The 20,282-nt window shown below is 41.6% G+C and overlaps 1 protein-coding gene across 3 annotated transcripts; it reads right to left on the bottom strand.

The window, feature by feature from the left end:
* Nucleotides 1-579: 579 nt before the first annotated feature.
* suds3 (SDS3 homolog, SIN3A corepressor complex component) lies at nucleotides 580-18,881 on the bottom strand. Of its 3 annotated transcripts, none has more exons than XM_071402467.1 (11): nucleotides 18,641-18,881; nucleotides 11,958-12,027; nucleotides 11,572-11,627; nucleotides 10,762-10,833; nucleotides 10,541-10,560; nucleotides 10,259-10,415; nucleotides 9,709-9,804; nucleotides 9,383-9,469; nucleotides 9,044-9,149; nucleotides 2,667-2,751; nucleotides 580-916 (listed from the first exon to the last, which is right to left on the bottom strand). In XM_071402467.1, the coding sequence occupies exons 1-11, from the start codon at nucleotides 18,750-18,752 to the stop codon at nucleotides 818-820; spliced, it is 960 nt and encodes a 319-aa protein (XP_071258568.1). In that variant the 5' UTR covers nucleotides 18,753-18,881; the 3' UTR covers nucleotides 580-817. The 3 variants fall into 3 exon arrangements, with proteins under 3 accessions (XP_071258568.1, XP_071258571.1, XP_071258570.1); XM_071402470.1 differs by lacking the exon at nucleotides 18,641-18,881 and adding an exon at nucleotides 13,059-13,472; XM_071402469.1 differs by lacking the exon at nucleotides 18,641-18,881 and adding an exon at nucleotides 12,656-12,977.
* Between the last annotated feature and the right edge of the window lie 1,401 nt (nucleotides 18,882-20,282).

Genomic DNA, 20,282 nt, shown 5'->3' on the forward strand with positions numbered 1-20,282 from the left:
CCCTATATCTCCCTCTCTAACTTTAAGCATCAGCTGTCAGAGCAGCTTACCGATCACTGTACCTGTACACAGCCAATCTGTAAATAGCACATCCAACTACATCATCCCCATATTATTACTTACCCTCTTGCACCCCAGTATCTCTACTTGCACATTCATAATATCCATCACTCCAGTGTTAGTCCTAAAATGTAAAATGTAAATATTTCACCTCTATGGCTTATTTATTGCCTTTACCGCCCTACTCTTCTACATATGCACACTGTACATTAGAAAAATCTATGTGTTATTGACTGTACGTTTATGTGTAACTGTTGTGTTTGTCGCACTGCTTTGCTATAACTTGGTGTGTGTGTGTAACCTTTAACTAGGCAAGTCAGTTAAGAACAAATTCTTATTTACAATGACGCCCTACCCCGGAGACACTGTCAATTGTGCACCGCCCTATGGGACTCCCAATCATTGCCAGATGTAATAAGACTGTAGTGACACCACTTGCACTGAGATATAGTGCCTTAGACCACTGCGCCCATGTGCGTGTTAACTATTTAACTGTACTAGAATGCTTAAAAGGCAGCATTTTTTTTAAATATCGGGTATCGGTTTATTTGGCAAGGAAAATATTGATATTGGACAAAAATGTTATATCGGTGCATCCCTAGTTGAAACATCAGGAAGTCATTAAGGAAACTTCCTCAGGCACACAGTAGGACGGGGATCAACATGAGGGAAGCCACAAACTTTACTTAGAAAAAGGGATAGAACGAGGAAGATGCTATAGAGATGGATGGAGAAACAGAAGAAAGAGGCATGTGTTCTATGCCGCCGACCGCCGTCGGATGACAAACGCTCCTCTCTGCAGTTGTCCGAGGTAGATCCTCATCTTTGTGCTGTCACTGGTCTTCCTCACCCAGATCTGTGAGGGGAAAACAGAACAAATAACTCATTAGCTCTCCGGCAATAAGAAAGAACATCTGTAGGGGGGAAAATCACAAGTTCAGTGGATGAAAAAGCAGCAAAAATCAAAATGTCACAATTCCTAACATTCCACAGCATTTTAAGTCATGCAGTCTAAGATTCCTAAACTGTAGAAGACATACGACTAAACTGCATAGCTGTGTAGCCTGGCACCAGATCAGTTTGTGCCGTCGTGCAAACTACACTGAACAAAAATAAAAACGCAACATGAAACAATTTCAAAGATTTTACTGTGTTACAGTTCATAAGGGAAAATCTGTCAATTTAAATGAATTAGGCCCTGATCTATGGATTTCATATGACTGGGAATACAGATATGCATGTGGGTCACAGATACCTTAAATGTAGGGCCGTGGATCCAAAAAACAGTCAGAATCTGGTGTGACCAGCTCTTGCCTCATGCAACATCTCCTTCAAATAGAGTTGATCAGGCTGTTGATCGAGGCCTGTGGAATGTTGTCCCGCTCCTCTTCAATGGCTGTGCTTAGTTGCTGGATATTGGCGGTAACTGCTGTTGTACATTGATCCAGAGCATCCCAAACATGCTCAACGGGTGACATGTCTGGTTAGTATGCAGGCCATGGAAGAACTGGGACATTTTCAGCTTCCAGGAATTGTGTTCAGACCCTTGCGACATGGGGCTGTACATTTTATGCTGAAACATGAGGTGATGGCGGAGGATGAATGGCACGACATGGGCCTCAGGATCTCGTCACAGTATCTCTGTGCATTAAAATTGCCATTGATAAAATGCTATTCTGTTCATTGTCTGTAGCTTATGCCTGGACATACCATAACCATGGGCACTCTGTTCACGTTGTTGACATCAGGAAACCTCTCACCCACACAACACCATACAAGCTGTCTGCCACCTGCCCGGTACAGTTGAACCGGGATTCATCGTGAAGAACACACTTCCCCAGCATGCCAGTGGCCATCGAAGGTGAGCATTTGCCCACTGAAGTATTTTAGGTCAAGACCCTGGTGAGGACGACGAATACGCAGATGAGCTTCACTGAGACGGTTCGTGCAGAAATTATTTGGTTTTGCAAACCCACAGTTTTATCAACTGTCCGGATGGCTGGTCTCAGACCATCCCGCAGGTGAAGAAGCCAAATGTGGAGGTCCTGGGCTAACATGGTTACAAATGGTCTACGGTTGTGAGGCCGGTTGGACATACTGCCAAACTTTCTAAAATGACATTGGAGGTGGCTTATGGTAGAGAAATTAACATTACATTCTCTGGCAACAACTCTGGTGGACATTCCTGAAGTCAGCATGACAATTGCACACACCCTTAAAAGTTGAGACATCTGTACCATTGTGTTCTGTGACAAAACTGCACATTTTAGAGAGGCTTTTCATTGTCCCCAGCAAAAGGTGCATCTGTAATGATTGTGCTGTTTAATCAGCTTCTTGATATGCCACACCTGTCATGTGGATGGATTATCTTGGCAAAGGAGAAATGCTCACTAACAGAGATGTTAACAAATTTGTAAACAAAGTTTGAGAGAAATAAGCTTTTAGTGAGTATGGAACATTTCTGGGATCTTTTATTTCAGCTCATAAAACATGGGACTAACACTTTACATGTTGCGTTTATATTTTTGTTCAGTGTAGTATGCAATGACTAAAGACAGCACAAATATCTTAGACCAGGCTAGTGGCGATAAGGGTCTGACACCCACCTCGTTTGTTCCCACAGAGCTGATGACACAGCTGATCTTGGTATTCTCTTTGGACTCCAGGTAGATGGCTTGGCCCTTATGGTACCTGACAGGGTCAAGACAAGAACAAAACTACATGAGCCAAAAAACATTAGCAATTAAACACTTCTCATGCTGGAAATGAATGTATGATCATTATCTTACCTTGTCGTCAATAGCCATTTCAGACATTTCTAAGCAGTGTCCTTAAAAAACACGGATATTTAAATTAAAACGGCAAAATATTTAAAAGTAGTTCCTCTAATGTTTAATCGACTGACATTGAGTGAGGGGGTAAGAGCAGGGATCAGTCCATTCAGGTAAGAATGTCATACAGTACCAGTCAAAGGTTTGGACACCTACTCATTCAAGGGTTTTTCCTTTATTATTACTATTTTCTACATTATAGAATAATAGTGACGTCATCAAAACATATGGAATCATGTAGTAACCAGAAAAGTGTTAAAAATAAAATATATTTTGTTTTGTTGAATATACTTCAAAGTAACCACCCTTTGCCTTGATGACAGCTTTGCACACTTGGCATTCTCACAACCAGCTTCACCTGGAATGCTTTTCCAACAGTCTTGAAGAAGTACCCACATATGCTGAGCGCTTGTTGGCTGCTTTTCCGCCACTCCGCGGTCCTACTCATCTCAATTCGGCTGAGGTCGGGTGATTGTGGAGGCCACGTCATCTGATGCTGCCCTCCATCACTCCTTCTTGGGCAAATATCCCTTACACAGCCTGGAGGTGTGTTGGGTCATTGTCCTGTTGAAAAACAAATGATAGTGGTACTAAGCACAAACCAGATGGGATGGCGTATAGCTACAGAATGCTGTGGTAGCCATGCTGGTTAAGTGTGCCTTGAATTCTAAATAAATCACAGTGTCACCAGCAAAGCACCATCAGACCTCCGCCATGCTTCACGGTGGGAACCACACATGTGGAGATCATCCGCTCACCTACTCTGCTTCTCACAATAACACAGTAGTTGGAACCAAAAATGTCAAATTTGGACTCAGACCAAAGGACAGCTTTACACCGGTCTAATGTCCATTGCTCGTGTTTCTTGGCCCAAGCAAGTCTCTTCTTATTGGTGACCTTTAGTAGTGGTTTCTTTGCAGCAACTCAACCATGAAGGCCTGATTCATTCAGTCACCACTGAACAGTTGAGATGTGTCTGTTAATTGAACTCTGACACACTTATTTGAGCTGCAATTTCTGAGGCTGGTAACTAATGAACATATCCTCTGCAGCAGAGTTAACGCTGGGTCTTCCTTTCCTGTGGCGGTCCTCACGAGAGCCAGTTTCAATCATAGAGCTTGGTTTTTGCAACTGCACTTGAAGAAACTTTAAAAAGTTGAAATTTTTCAGATTGACTGACCATGTCTTAAAGTAATGGACTGTCGTTTCGTTTTGCTTATTTAAGCTGTTCTTGCCCAAATACGGACTTAAGTCTTTTACCAAACAGGGCTGTCACAACACAATTGATTGGCTCAAACACACTAAGTAAACAAATTCCACAAATTAACTTAAGGCACACCTGTTGAATGAAATGCATTCTAGGTGACTACCTCATGAAGTTGGTTGAGAATTCCAAGTGTGTGCAAAGCTGTCAAGGCAAACGGTGGCTACTTTGAAGAATCTCAAATATACACTGCTCAAAAAAATAAAGGGAACACTTAAACAACACAATGTAACTCCAAGTCAATCACACTTCTGTGAAATCAAACTGTCCACTTAGGAAGCAACACTGATTGACAATACATTTCACATGCTGTTGTGCAAATGGAATAGACAAAAGGTGGAAATAATAGGCAGTTAGCAAGACACCCCCAATAAAGGAGTGATTCTGCAGGTGGTGACCACAGACCACTTCTCAGTTCCTATGCTTCCTGGCTGATGTTTTGGTCACTTTTGAATGCTGGCGGTGCTCTCACTCAAGTGGTAGCATGAGACGGAGTCTACAACCCACACAAGTGGCTCAGGTAGTGCAGCTCATCCAGGATGGCACATCAATGCGAGCTGTGGCAAGAAGGTTTAACGGCACCTCCGTACCTTCAGGCTCTGATCAGGCCCTACACCCAAACAAGGGCACTGCGTTCATCCACCTCTGGCCTGCTCGCCTCCCTACCTCTGAGGAAGTACAGTTCCCGCTCAGCCCAGTCAAAACTGTTCGCTGCTCTGGCACCCCAATGGTGGAACAAAATCCCTCACGACGCCAGGTCAGCGGAGTCAATCACCACCTTCCGGAGACACCTGAAACCCCACCTCTTTAAGGAATACCTAGGATAGGATAAAGTAATCCTTCTAACCCCCCCCCCCCCCCCCCTTAAAAGAGTTAGATGCACTATTGTAAAGTGGTTGTTCCACTGGATATCATAAGGTGAATGCACCAATTTGTAAGTCGCTCTGGATAAGAGCGTCTGCTAAATGACTTAAATGTAAATGTAAGGTTTGCTGTGTCTGTCAGCGTAGTGTCCAGAGCATGGAGGCGCTACCAGGAGACAGGCCAGTACATCAGGAGACGTGGAGGAGGCCGTAGGAGGGCAACACCCCAGCAGCAGGACCGCTACCTCCGCCTTTGAGCAGGAGGAGCACTGCCAGAGCCCTGCAAAATGACCTCCAGCAGGCCACAAATGTGCATGTGTCTGCTCAAACGGTGAGAAACAGACTCCATGAGGGTGGTATGAGGGCCCGACGTCCACAGGTGGGGGTTGTGCTTACAGCCCAACACCGTGCAGGACGTTTGGCATTTGCCAGAGAACACCAAGATTGGCAAATTCTCCACTGGCGCCCTGTGCTCTTCACAGATGAAAGCAGGTTCACACTGAGCACATGTGACAGACGTGACAGAGTCTGGAGACGCCGTGGAGAACGTTCTGCTGCCTGCAACATCCTCCAGCATGATTGGTTTGGCGGTGGGTCAGTCATGGTGTGGGGTGGCATTTCTTTGTGGGGCCGCACAGCCCTCCATGTGCTCGCCAGAGGTAGCCTGACTGCCATTAGGTACCGAGATGAGATCCTCAGAGCCCTTGTGAGACCATATGCTGACACATGCACATTTGTGGCCTGGAAGCCAGGAAGCATAGGAACTGAGAAGTGGTCTGTGGTCACCACCTGCAGAACCACTCCTTTATTGGGGGTGTCTTGCTAATTGCCTATAATTCCCACCTGTTGTCTATTCCATTTGCACAACAGCATGTGAAATTTATTGTCAATCAGTGTTGCTTCCTAAGTAGACAGTTTGATTTCACAGAAGTGTGATTGACTTGGAGTTACATTGTGTTGTTTAAGTGTTCCCTTTATTTTTTTGAGCAGTGTATTTTGATTTGTTTAACACTTTCTTGGTTACTACTTTATTCCATGTGTTATTTCATAGTTTTGATGTCTTCACTATTATTCTACAATGTAGAAAATAGTAAAAATAAAGAAAAACCCTGGAATGAGTAGGTGTGTCCAAACACACACTATCTATTTAATGTAATTTTAAAGGCAATCTAACAGAATCTGCTTCTCCCGTATGACAGCCAGCCAGGTAATCTTAGATTATCATATACTCTGTCTGGGGAGAGTCATCCTGAGGTAAGAGCAGTAGCAGGTGGAACAGACTAAACAGACAGTAATCACTTTGAAAGGAGTAGATGTGGATAGTACATTTCCCCATGGACGTAGTATATCCAGTACCCTCACCAAAGCCATATAGTTTCACGGTTAACAACAGAGTGAGACTGATAGCAGCCAGCACTACTTAGTGGTCCATCACCTGAGCCCCCTCTCATTTCAAAATGTATCAGAGGCTACATGAGTCATGGAAAAGGAACACATTTTAAATTTCCACACTTCAAAAGGAATTATTCATTGACGTTTGATGTCCTATGCAGGGAGCGCTAGACTCTCCCTCTCTACCCAAGGGGCCTAAGAGAACAGATTATCCAAGTAAAGCCAACATTCAGTCGTTTCTGTCAGAATGGCCAAAGCCATGTTCTAGCCCCATGATAGTGAAATGTAAATCCATGGTGGCAGATGACCAACATTACCACCATTCATTGATAGTAAGACATAACCATTCTCTACTGACCAGAGGGCAGATAATGCATCTTAAGTATTTCGTAGTTAAGATCTTGTTTGAAAAACCTTTGCAGACACGCCAGAAACACAGCCAGTAAGGGCTACAGTTCCTGTTGTATAGTATTTATAAGGGTGTGTGGCCATCTAGTGGCTAATAAAAGTCAACTGCATCATGGATTAAAAACTCAATATTCTATAATAATATACCAGTTTAGTAGATCACGTTTTGCCCTATTTTTTTGGTTTTTAAACCGTGTTAAACCACAACAGCTGTCAATAAAAAGGACCACAGTGGAACTAAGTTTGACTTCATCAACCTAAATGAAAATTCCCTTTTTCTTCTGTTTTTAAAATAGGCCATTGTGATCGAACAAGCTTCGCATGCATTTACATTAAATTAAAAGCAGTCTCAGATAGCCGCTGGTCCCTTTTAATAGGGGCGGCAGGTAGCCTAGTGGTTAGATTGTTGGACCAGTAACAGAAAGGTTGCTAGATCGAATCCCCGAACTGACAAGGGTTCTGCCTGAACAAGGCAGTTAACCCACTGTTCATAGGAAGTCTTTGTAAATAAGAATTTGTTCTTAACCGACTTGCCTAGTTAAATAAAAAAATATTTAAAAAATAAATAGCCGGGCATCTGGCACACATTTCACTGCAATTACATGGCGTGAGAATGGTGCTGAAGCTCAAATCAGGGGTGCATGATAGGCAGCCAAGTCTGATTTTGATGGATTTGTTATTACAATGTTTATACTGTCACAATAAACAGTGTGGTAGTATTGAGTTTCTAAATTGTTTTAAGCAAAAGCTGTGTGCATTAAGGAAATAGATGCCTGGCTAAAATAGAAGCCTGTCTCTAATAACCGCTGTTGTGTTCAGTGATTGAAAAAAGTGAAAAAAAACTACTGGGCTATTAATAGAAGTTTTACAGTATGTATGTACAGTGCATTCAGAAAGTATTCAGAGCCCTTCACATTTTCCAAATGTTCTGATGTTACAGCCTTATTCTAAAATTGATTGAAGACATTTCATTCCCTCATCAATCTACACACAATACCCCATAATGACAAAGACAAAACACGTTTTTTTATTTTTAGCAAATGTATTAAATATAAAAAAATAAATACCTTTACTATTCAGACCCTTTGCCATGAGACTCAAAATTGAGCTCAGGTGCATCCTGTTTCCATTGAACATCCTTGAGATGTTTCTACAACTTGATTGGAGTCCACCTGTGGTAAATTCAATTGATTGGACATGATTTGGAAATACACATACCGGTCTACATATTGTCCCACAGCTGTCAGAGCAAAGACCAAGCCATGAGGTTGAAGGAATTGTACTTAGAGCGCAGAGACAGGATTGTGTCAAGGCACAGATCTGGGGAAGGGCACCAAAACATTTCTGCAGCAATGAAGGTCCTCAAGAACACCGTGGCCTCCATCATTCCTAAATGGAAGAAATTTGGAACCACCTAGGCTCTTGCTAGAGCTGGCCGCCCAACCAAACTAAGCAATCAGAAGAAAAGGGCCTTGGTCATGGAGGTGACCAAGAACACGATGGTCACTCTGACAGAGCTCCAGAGTTCCTCTGTGGAGATGGGAGAACCTTCCAGAAGGACAACCATCTCCGCAGCACTCCACTAATCCGGCATTTATGGTAGAGTGGCCAGACGGAAGCCACTCCTCAATAAAAGGCAAATGACAGCCGCTTAGTTTGCCAAAAGACACCTAAAGGCCTCAGACCATGAGAAACAAGATTCTCTGGTCTGATGAAACCAAGATTTAACTCTTTGGCCTTAATGCCAAGCGTCACGTCTGGCGGAAACCTGGCACCATCACTACGGTGAAGCATGGTGGTGGCAGCATCATGCTGTGGGGATGTTTTTCAGCAGCAGGGACTGGGAGACTAGTCAGGATCGAGGGAAAGATGAACAGAGCAGAGAGATCCTTGATGAAAACCTGCTCCAGAGCACTCAGGACCTCAGACTGGGGGGGAAGGTTCACCTTTCAACAGGACAACAACCCTAAGCACACAGCCAAGACAACACAGAAGTGGCTTCTGGACAAGTCTCTGAAGGTCCTTGAGTGGCCGAACCAGAGCGCAAACTTGAACCGGATCGAACATCTCTGGAGAGATCTGTTTTTGCTTTGTCATTATGGGGTATTGTGTGTAGATTTGGGGGGGGGGGGGGAACTTAATCCATTTTAAAAGAAGGCTGTAACGTAACAAAATGTGGAAAAAAGTCAAGGGGTCTGAATACTTTCCAAATGCACTGTATGTACCATCTCTTGTCATAGTAGAGCTTTCCTTCTTCGATGCGGGCTTCATAGCGCTGTGAAGGGGCCTCTACTGGAGTGGTGGGCATATGGTCTGGAGAAGACGGAGACACTGGGGGAGAAAACATGGCATGAGAACAAAACAAAAAATCTGTCTAGTCATTTCAATGTAAATAGTTAACTTACTATAACGCGGCCTGGGCAGGTTTTTATATTTAACAATGGTATCTAAAATGAATATAATATTTTCTGAACTAAAATCCTTTAATTACTTGATGTATTTTTTTCTAATTTTAGCTGAATAGGTCTTTAGACTAACTGAAACAATCATAAGAGTAGTAAAACCTGGGCGCTTGGGGGACTTCAGCTGCTTGTTCAGTGTTCGCAGATCTTCCATTATCTGTTCGTCTGTTAGTAAATAGTTTAACTGAGGTGTGCCTAGTTAAGGACAACTCATATCATAATAAAATCACAATTTGTACCCAGATACTCCAAATAATATTTCTGTAAATAACAATATCTGTTATAACATCTGTGCAAATTAGAAATGGGAAGTGTACTGTAACTAAAAATCAGTAAAGACCAGATTGTTATTGAAGACAGATGGATTCTGCACAGCGCATAGCTCGGGTCAACCCTTATATAAACAAGCAGAGAGTTGTAAAGGATATCAGGTGCAGGTTTCCTCCGTTTGTCTGGAATGGGGACTGGATCGTTGGGCCTCCTCCTCAACTTCCGGGTCATGATGGGTTTCACCTCCATAGAATCTAGAGGGAAACAAACCATGAGCTCACTGCAGCTGACACTCAAAGAAATAACTAAAACAGATTAAATGTATATCAGTATATTGATAACTATATGTAATGTATTCTCAGTACGTAAAGTTACATGACCTTACAGGTTTTAATAACATTACTGCACAGTAACAAGATCATCAGCTGAGTGATTAGCATGAAATATGCTAATTTTGAGTAAGCGAACACAATGCATCTAAGACTAGGCCAATTTAACTGGCACCCATGTTAATACCAAGGCTCTGAGATCTGAGATGGGCTTAAAAGCTTTCCCTCTCATCTCTAAAACACTTCCACTGCATGAACAGAAATAAATTAGCCTACAGTCTTCTTCCTCAAGTTTTTTTCTCTTTCTCTCATTCTTTTTAATCCCCACATGGGGGGGAGATTTCTCTGTTATCTTTATCTTTTTCAGTGATTCTCCTACCGCCGGTCAACTCCATTGTTAATTTCTCATTCTCTATCATCTTCTTCTTCTCCTCCAGCTCAGCAATTAAATTTTCCTTCAGCTCAACCTTCTTATCGTCAAACTCCTTCACCGCTGCTTTTTTCTCTTTGATGTGGTTCCTCTCCACCTGTTCCGTCTGTGAAAGACGGAAAAAGAGAGGCGGAGAGGCCCGGGGATGTTCACTGTGTCAAAAGGACATCATGGCAAGCTAATTATTCAATGGAATTACAATGTTAAGTAATAATATCAAACATGTCTTACCTCGAGTTGGAGGAAGAGATCTGTAGGAAACAGACAACACAACGGTAACGCTCATGTTGACTGAAGCATCAGTTACTCCCTGTCTGTCACATTGACTTGTCACAAAACCTGCACATCCTTGGGTGAGTACAAGATCAAATGATAAAGAATATGGTCTCTACACGTGGAAAACAACTACTGAAACACCCATCTAGTTCAAAAACAGTGCACAGTGATCTTACCAGCATTGCGAAGTCTCTCTTTATATTGCTGGTCCAGCTTCTTCATTCTCTTCTGGTACTCCTGAAGTGTTCCTGCAGGGATGAGAAAACAGCATGTAACGTCCATATTCAACCAATTTTTGCAAGGAACAACACTACCTCTGAGGTGTCATCGTAACAGTTGTGTAAAATTATAAAGGTCTGCTAAGCTCCCACTTCAGCATTTTGAGGGATTTATGACATTGCTAATCAAATATTGTTATTACAGTGAGGATGATTAATAGATTATAGGATAGGCCAAATTAATAAATAAGAACAGCTCGAGCCTATTTCTGTAGCGTGAGGCAGCTTGATGTACAAATATACCCCATGGACAGGATACTAGTCTATCACAGGGCTTTGCCGCCAATCTCTCCCCTTGATGCCGAGTGCCAAGAAGAGATGCATCGGGTCCCATTTTTACACTCTTGGTTATGACTCAGCTGGGACTCAAACTCCCAACCTTCCAATCTCAGGGCGGACACTAACCACAAGGCCAGTGAGTCGGTTGAATTCATAAATTAAAGGGCTCCCGAGAAAGGCAGCGGTCTAAGGCACTGCATCTCAGTGGTAGAGGCTTCACTACAGACCCTGGTTCGATTCCAGGCTATATCACAACCGGCCGTGATTGTGCGCCACTCTATGGGACTCCCAATCGGCCCAGCGTCTTCCAAGTTTGGCAGGGGTAGGGCGTCATTGTAAATAAGAACTTGTTCTTAACAGACTTGCCTAGTTAAATAAAAAATATAATAAAATAAATGCATTGAGGATAATTAGAAACAGTGATATTACCTTCTTGGAGTTGCGTCAACTGCATTTTCAATGATGCCAACTTGTCTTGGTACATCCTGCAACAAAACAAACATGATTATCACAACCAACTACTGTATCTGTACATTTAGTCCTTCAAGATCGGGCTACATTTTGAACATCCCATTTTGGTCCATGTCCTCATCTATTCCAGGGCTCTCCAACCCTGTTCCTGTACAGCTACCTCCTGTAGGTTTTCGCTCCTACCCCAGTTGTAACTAACCTGATTCAGCTTTTCAACAAGCGAATTATTAGAATCAAGTGCGCTACATTAGAGTTGGAGTGAAGGACGGTAGCGCTCCAGGAACAGGGTTGGAGAGCCCTGATTAATCTATCCAGCGTAACCATGCATTTTGGGGAAAACTCACTGTTCTTTAATTTCCACATAGTCATCCTCGTTGTGTTTCGCTAGGTCAGTTTCACTGGCGTCTTCAGTGTCTGAAAAAGGGCAAAAAAGCCTTATGTCAGTTATTAAAGTATACTAGCTATACACTTTAGGTTTAAGGTACCAAATTAGGCAACATCATATGGCATGCCAAGACTACATTTTCAGAACACGTTGGTCAATCCCATTCCCAAATCAATGATATTAATACTTTTAGGACATGCGTTCCTCCATAAAAAGACAGGAAATCGTAGTAACGTTAGACGAGTAAAAACATTTGCACTCAGTAAAGTTACCATTATTTGCTTCACCCATGACTCGGTTACCAGCCATTTGTTTAAACTTACATAAACATATACCAAAACACAAACGCGGTGCGGAGGCTGATAAAAGCACAGGTTTCCCCCCACTGATGCATTTAAATATAGCTTGGGTAGCTAAGTTAGTTTAGGATAAACTAGGTAGTTTGCTACCTAACTGACTTAGCAGGCTACTACCGTCACAAGCAAAGTGGTAAACTAGCACGCTAGACATTCGGCGAACAGGCTGGCTCGTTTGTATCAACAACTTCTCGTTGAAACGTCGCAGAAAGAAATGTACCACGGCAGAAAGCTATCGACTCATGTAATTAGTCGTTTCTCATTTGACCATCCAACTAATTCTCAATAGCGAACTGTTTACCTTGAGTGCCGAACGTTTGCCGCATGTTGACTTGCTAACACAGTTGCTATTGCGTAGCTGGGAGACTAAGTTCCAGGCGTGCGGTGTGATGTGGCAAGCTAACGTTAACTAGCTTAGCAACGACTCACTCAGAAGACTTGGATAGCTAGCTAATTAAGCGAGTTTCTTAGATTCAATCTCGTGAGCTTGACCTATGTTTTGCCGAACGTTACGTGACATTACCTACCTAACTACCCTGACTAGCTCGGTAGTCAACTAGCTAACGTTGGTTGCCTAGCTACTGAGCTTGCCAGCGCAAAGGTTATGCCGGTTACCTGTCAGCGGATTGTACTGTAACGTTAGCTAGATATCTACTAGTCGACAAAATTACGCTAGCTAGACAGTTTAAAATGGATGACCTTACCTTTGATAAAACAACTATCCATCAAAGTCAGTTAACATTGTTGGCTAGCGTCATTGCTGAAAATTTTAATGAGCTTGGCCGGGCCTCAATCTAACTATCCAACCACCTTCATCGACATGCAAGGATAATTACAAAAAAAAACACGTTTCATATACTTCACACCAAGAACGTGTCAGAACAGGCCAATCAAATAAATCATAGGTGGTAAAGCCGGCGTTTCTTGCCACATGTCAAATGTTCTAACGTTACTGATAATTAATGCATGCCCTGACTTGTTCCTAACTTTACTAATATTTTAACATTAAATGAGCCAGATTGCAGAATTGAGACTCCGGTGCACGTGGGTAACAAGATGAACGCTTTCTGCGTTAACTTAAGCAATATGTCCACCACCAGACCAGAACACGGTTTGCTGTAACGTTAACTCGTTAGAAGACTTACAACCAGGCTTGGATGCAAACCATGAAAGTTGAAAAATACATTAACTCCTCCCCCTGACAGGTAGCTTTCTTGCCAGCTGCTACTAACGTTACTCCTCGTGTGAACCAGAATATGGCGTTTAACAGGAGAATCGCCATATTCAACGTCTCCTGTAAATCCTGCCTGATTCTGGTTCACTCGTCGTGGTGCCAGATCCCCCACGAATCGGAAGCCTGTGTTGTAGTGATGGGTCGTTCGCGAACGAGTCAGCTCTAGAGCCGGCTCTGGTAGGTGAACGTTGGGAGCCGTCTCGCATATCAGAAGAGCAGAATCTATTTATACAAATATAAACAAATGAAGATATGAATAATCAAAAGATTTTAATGAATATAATTAACTAATTCAAAGAACGAAAAAAAGAAATAAAATAGGCCTAAATGCTCAAACGCACACACATTCGTTCTGACCGTCTGCTCAGACTAACAGCCTCACCTGTTGTTCCTGTCAAATCAGACACAGTGTCAACCAATGAACCAAAGATGCGTGAGGGAGGGCCGAGCCAACTCACTCAGTCACACACTTAGCAGCCGAGGAGAGAGGAAGGACAGCTGTGAAAATGAGTCGGAAGCACAGTAGCATTTGGATGCATTTTAATAATGTAGACAATGTTAGAGCAGTGTATAATTTGACAAAACGAAATCTCATAAAGCCAGTTCTACGCACAACCTACACCCGCATATGCGAACTGTGCACCCAACTGTGAAGCTAACTGTAGCGGAGCTTCGAGAAACTAGCGAGCATGCTAGTGATGGAGCCAGCACCTCCACACGTGGAGATGTATCCACTCAGTCAAGTAGGCCTACTCTGCAACCCACAGCAACTCAGTCTTCTATGGACCGGTTTATGGCAAAGTCTGTCTGTAGCAAAACAAAGCCAAATTGATAATGCATTGGCTAAAATGATTGCCACCGATTTCCAACCATTTTCGATCGTGGAGGACCGAGGTTTTGTAATTGTGTACATTGGATATAGACTATTGCTATAATTTCTAAGCAGGAAACCGTTTCAAAATCACTTATTCCACAACTGTACGAGAGCACACAGGCTTCAGTACGGGAAGGAGTCCAAAAAGTTACTGCAGTTTGCCTTACCACTGACTGCTGGACATCAAGGGTAACCACTTCTTACATGTCGGTTACATGTCACTTCATTGAAGATTTTTCGATGTCTAGCTGTCTTCTGGACTGCTTTGAGTTCAGCGACAGACACCTCAGAGAACTTGGCAGAGGAACAGTTGAGTGGCCAGAGAATGGCAAGTAGATGAAAAAGTAGTCTGTTGTGTTAGCGACAATGCAGCTAACATAACCAAAGCCATGAAAATGTTTAAATGGACCCATCATCCATGTCTTGCCCACACAATCAACCTGATTGTAAGAGATGCTCTGAAGGTGATGAAGCCCACTGTGGACAAAGTGAAAGCAGCTCTGGAATACTTCCACAGGAGCACAGTAGGTGCTGAAAAACTAAAGTCTACACAACGCCAGATGGGGATACCTGAGCTGAGGCCTAAACAAGACTGCACTACAAGGTGGAATTCAACAATTGTATATGTTTAAGTGGTTTCTTGAGTCAAAGGATGCCATCATCTCTACCCTGGCCATTGTCAATGCACCTGTTGATGCTCTGACCCAAGAGGAATGGGAGGTGGTGGAGGAGGTGTGCAGATGCCTGGAACCCTTTGAGCAGGTCACTGTGGAGAGGTACAGTAAGCAATTATTACTACATCATTATTTAATCCAGTATTATATATGTATATGAGCAGTAGATGAGAATGTAGTATCAGTAGACAAAACATGAACCTGAACTAATAAGTTAATGTACTCTCTTTTCAGCTATGCGACAGCCTCAAAAATGATACTCCTGTGTAAGGGTCTGCAGCGAATCACAGCCAGCAGCTAGAGAGAAGCAAATGTAACCACAGGACATGCGACAGAGTTGATGGACACCTTATGTTCATCAATGGACAGAAAGTTCCACAGAATGGAATATAATCACGTGCTATCAGAAACCGCTGCACTTGACCCCAGGTTTAAGAAGGTAGCCTTCAGTGATGCCAGAGCGATTGAGGAGGCTCTTCAAAGAATAACCTCAGCTGCAGGGAGGGACAGCCCCAGCAGTCAGTTGGCTCAGGCACCAGGGCAACAGGAAGAAGAGGGAGCAGAAGCACCAGAAGTAGTGCCACAAACATCTGCTGTTTGGATGCTGTTTGACGAGAGCGCAACTGGGGATACAGCATGAAGGAATCCCTCAGCAGATGCCATAATGGAGGTCCGATCCTATTTGGAGGAGCCCCTCCAAAGGTCTGCAGATCCTCTGAGCTGGTGGAAGAACAAGGCCTCTGTCTACCCACGGCTTACTAATAAGGTCATGACAGGGAGACTGCAATAGTGACCACATCTGTTCCCTCCGAGAGGGTCTTCTCAAAAACAGGACAAATAATTACTAAGAGAAGAAACCGCATCAGCCCCTCAAGTGAGGCAGCTTGCATTTCTGAATGCAAATCTCTCAAAAGCAAAATATGGTCAGCATTGCTGTGTGCTGCTGGTTATAACATGGCACTAATGAAGAGAGAGAAGAGGGACCAGTTTAATGTTTTAAGTGGGATGCTGCAGTTTTGCACATTATTTATTTTTCTTTGATATGGTGCAATATTCTATTATTATGTTCAGATTGTATTCATTTTGAATGGTTAGATTTATATGCACTTTGTTTATATACATTAAAAGTTATACTTTAAAAGCAAATGTTTAGTAGCATTTTTTTTCATAACAAACCAATGCATTATTAAATAGATTGGTTAAGGTAGAATATGATTTTATTTAATTAGAATTGTTTTAACACCAATTATAGTCAAACTATTTGACTTGGAAAAAAATACAAAACATATTTTTTTAAAGAGCCGTTTGGGAGCCAAAAGAGCAGACTCACTGAAAAGAGCCTCAATGCCCATCACTACTGTGTTGTTGTTGATTAAGCTGGCCAGTCATCTTTTTTTGTTTCATATTTTTTCTATTAAGTAACAAAACAAGTACAATCACAGAAATATACAAACAAGAGTACATAAACCTAACAGACAGGGGTGTTACATATCGAGATACATTTTCAATTTGTCAAATTGTCAAAAAGGTTTATGATAGGAATTGCTTTTTGTTTTTTACACTTACTGATAGAATTTAAATGTCATTTTGAAATTTTCTTAGACAAATGTGAAGAGGGGTTTGTTCTCCGCCCACTTCATTTCATGGAGAAATTATCTGCCATGAAAAATAAACAACTGAACAATTAAAAGTTAAATCAGGGTCCATATCATTTGGATCAAATTAAAACATAATATCAGAGTCTTTCAAATGACCATTAATAGTAGCTAGTTTCTTTTAAAATAAAATATTTTAACTCAAACCAAAATCTTCTGACATAAGAACAATCCCAAAATAAATGGTACACGTTATCAATGGCTATTTTGAAACTGTATAATAAAGGTCTTTACAGGGTAGATTCTTTGAATTAGTTTGTATGATACTTCTTTCACCTTTTTAGATACAGTATTTCCCAGACAACAAGAATTTGTTCCAGTTCACTTGTCCTAGGGCTGCATTCCAGTATATTCTAGCAGAGGGAATAGTAATATCTTGAGAGTTTTCTTTTATACACGTTATTACATTTATAGTTTAAAATGTCAATTCCTTCTAGCCGTACTGAGGCTACAAAATCCTCAACAGTAGCACTTGGAGTACTGTTATATTCTCATAAAAGAGCACCTTTAGGGAGAGCTCTAACAACTATTTGAAACTCCTCAGGATTTGTGTGTTCTCATGAATTCTGGATAATCATATAGTTGTCCATCATTATTCAATCATTGTTTAACCCAGATAATGCTGTTGTCAAACCAGTTATACAAAAACAAGTCTTTGTTTTTCCATCTTATGTCTTTATTATTCCAGATTGTATATCTATGTGGGGGAAAATTGTGTTTTTACATGAGGTTCCAAGTTAGAAGTACTTGTTTATGAAAGTTAGCAAACTTAATAGAGATCTTACCCACATCAAAGTTGCATTTGGGCAAGAATTCTATACCACCAATCTGTTGGAATATTACATTTGGGACTATATTCCAAATGCAATCCTTATTTCTTAAATAGTTTTGTATCCACTTTAACTTAGATTATAGGTTTTAAAATCCAGAGCATTCCTCACTCCCTCAGAGGTACACCAACCTTGACAGACCTTCAGATTTTGACAAAAGTACACGTCCAGATAAAGAAAGGTCTCTTAATAACCAGCAGTTAAATCTCTTTACAATTTTCTCTACAATAGGAGATAAATGTAAGTTGTCCCTTTCTTTCTGCTCGTTGCTAACTTTAATACGAAGATATGTGATCACATATTTTTCAAGGATATTACATAATGAGTTTAAGTCACATTTTTTCAACGCAAATATTTCACATTTCCTAATATTCAGGGATAAACCAGATACATGTGAGAAGGCATTAATACATTCATTAGCTTTCCTGACTTCATTATGTTCTTAAAAAAAATGTGGTGTCGTCAGCAAATTGTGAATATTCTCTCTTTAGCTTGTATCTGAATACCCCTAAAACTATACATATTGATATTTTGCCATAACTTGTGACCCCAAAATATAAAAATTGGGCATCCTTGTTTAATTCCGTGCCTAATCTCTGTGAAGTTCAATGGGATAATTTAACAGAGCTGTTACTATTATTGTAAAGTGTCTTAATTACACTTTGAAAATAGACCAAACCCCCAAAATCGAAGTCTCAAAAAGAAAATGTTCAAAAGCCTTGTAAAAGTGTACAAATAAAGTAAAGCTATCTTCCATAATGTGTGGTTAGCTAACGTTAGTTAGTTAACTAGGGTACTGTAGCTATCGTTACGACATCGTTGCCCAAGCTAACGTCAGCTCAAACGTACTGCCTTTACAGTTCAATGGGGATGAGTTTATAAAAAATAAAAATAAATGTTAATATAATATTTAAAAAATCTAACGTTAATGTTCCTTAGTAAATATAACAAGTGTAACGCGTTAGCCAGCTAAAGCTAACTAATGCGTTACTGAACCTAGCTAGTTTAGCTAACGTTACCTTCTTCCGAGTCTATTCCCCTGAAGCTTCGATCATCGTCCTCGTCCACACTATCAAGTTCTTCTTCATCATTGTAATAATCTACCATCGGTGATAATAAAGTCGAAGCCATATGATGGCTAGCTAGTAAAATTGTAAACAAACGTTAGATAAACAATCGATTTGAATTGCTGTACAGAACAAAACAGCGCTTACGTCTGTTAAGACCCCAATATATGGGAGATGGCCGCCAACGCGCCTGACCAAACTCTCAAATTCACAAAACTAAATATATACTTCTTGGGGGTGATTTTATCACACCGTTGTGGATAAAACATGCACTAATTGAATCATGTATACGTTAAATAGCCGTTTTCCTTATAACTGCACCTGATGTGTGTTGTCTAAGTAGGCATTTACGAGGTCAGTCCTCGTGCAGAGCGCCACGATTTTCGAGGTTTTGTTGTTGTTGTTGTTGTGATGATTCTTCTTCTATAGTATTTAGAGGTGCATGCCGCCACCTACTGTGTGGGGTGAAAACTGGGGAACTTTAACGCAGAAAACACAGGGGAAAAAACGAAAACATAATGCATTGTTTCAGCCGTAAAGTCCTGGAGATCCAAAAGCCTTTTTGTTTGACTTGTACAATGTATCACCTGCACAATAAACACAACAAAATCCACCTTCTAAACTTTCAGCACTTCAGGATCCCTCAACTGATGAACAACACTTTCTGCAGGCTGCGGGGCATCCATTGCCATTTCTTACTCATTTGCACTTGCTCCTTCTGCCATTTGCCTGCCTCTGTATAGGAGACCTGGTGGAAAGCCCGGATTCTTGCTACTTCGACCTCCTTCACCCTTACAGGGCATTCCGGGAACGTGGTTTCCACCACAATTGCAGCACTGTGTATCCACTGACTCTTCCACAACATATTTATTCTGTCTGCACACACTTGCCACAATGCCCAACTTTTTAAATTCAAGACACTGCAACGGTCCCTTCCAGACTCCTACCACCCACCAAAGGACGTTGGAGTACAAAAATCTGTTAACCACTTAACCAAGGATCTAAATGTAACCTTGCGTAATACCCTAGATGCAGTCACACCTCTAAAAACAAAAAACATTTGTCAGAAGAAATTAGCTCCCTGATATACAGAAAATATCCGAGCCCTAAAGCAAGCTTCCAGAGAATTGAAAAGGAAACGACGCTCCACCAAACTGGAAGTTTTCCGAGTAGCTTGGAAAGACAGTACCATCCAACATTTTTTTTTTTACTGTCGCATAGCTAACTAAAAAGTAGCATTCCCAAGAGAGGATGGCCTTAATTTCAGCAGTGATGAATTCATGAACATCTTTGACGAAAAGATCATGATCATTATATATAGCGAGTTTGAATCTCTTTGAATCTGCATATTTCTCCAAAACTCTGTTGTCCTGAGTCTGCACAGAACTGCCAGGACCTAAGATCAATGGTGTCCCTCAAGTTTTTTAATCCTGTATCTCTCGACACATTCATGAAAATAGTAATGACCTCTCAACCTTCCAGCTGCCTACTGGACCCTATTCCAATGAAACTACTGAAAGAGCTACTTCCTGTGCTTGGCCCTCCTATGTTGAACATAATAATTGGCTCCTTATCCTCCAGATCTGTACCAAAC

The sequence above is a fragment of the Salvelinus alpinus genome, chromosome 5, assembly GCF_045679555.1.
Source record: "Salvelinus alpinus chromosome 5, SLU_Salpinus.1, whole genome shotgun sequence".
NCBI lineage: Eukaryota > Metazoa > Chordata > Actinopteri > Salmoniformes > Salmonidae > Salvelinus > Salvelinus alpinus.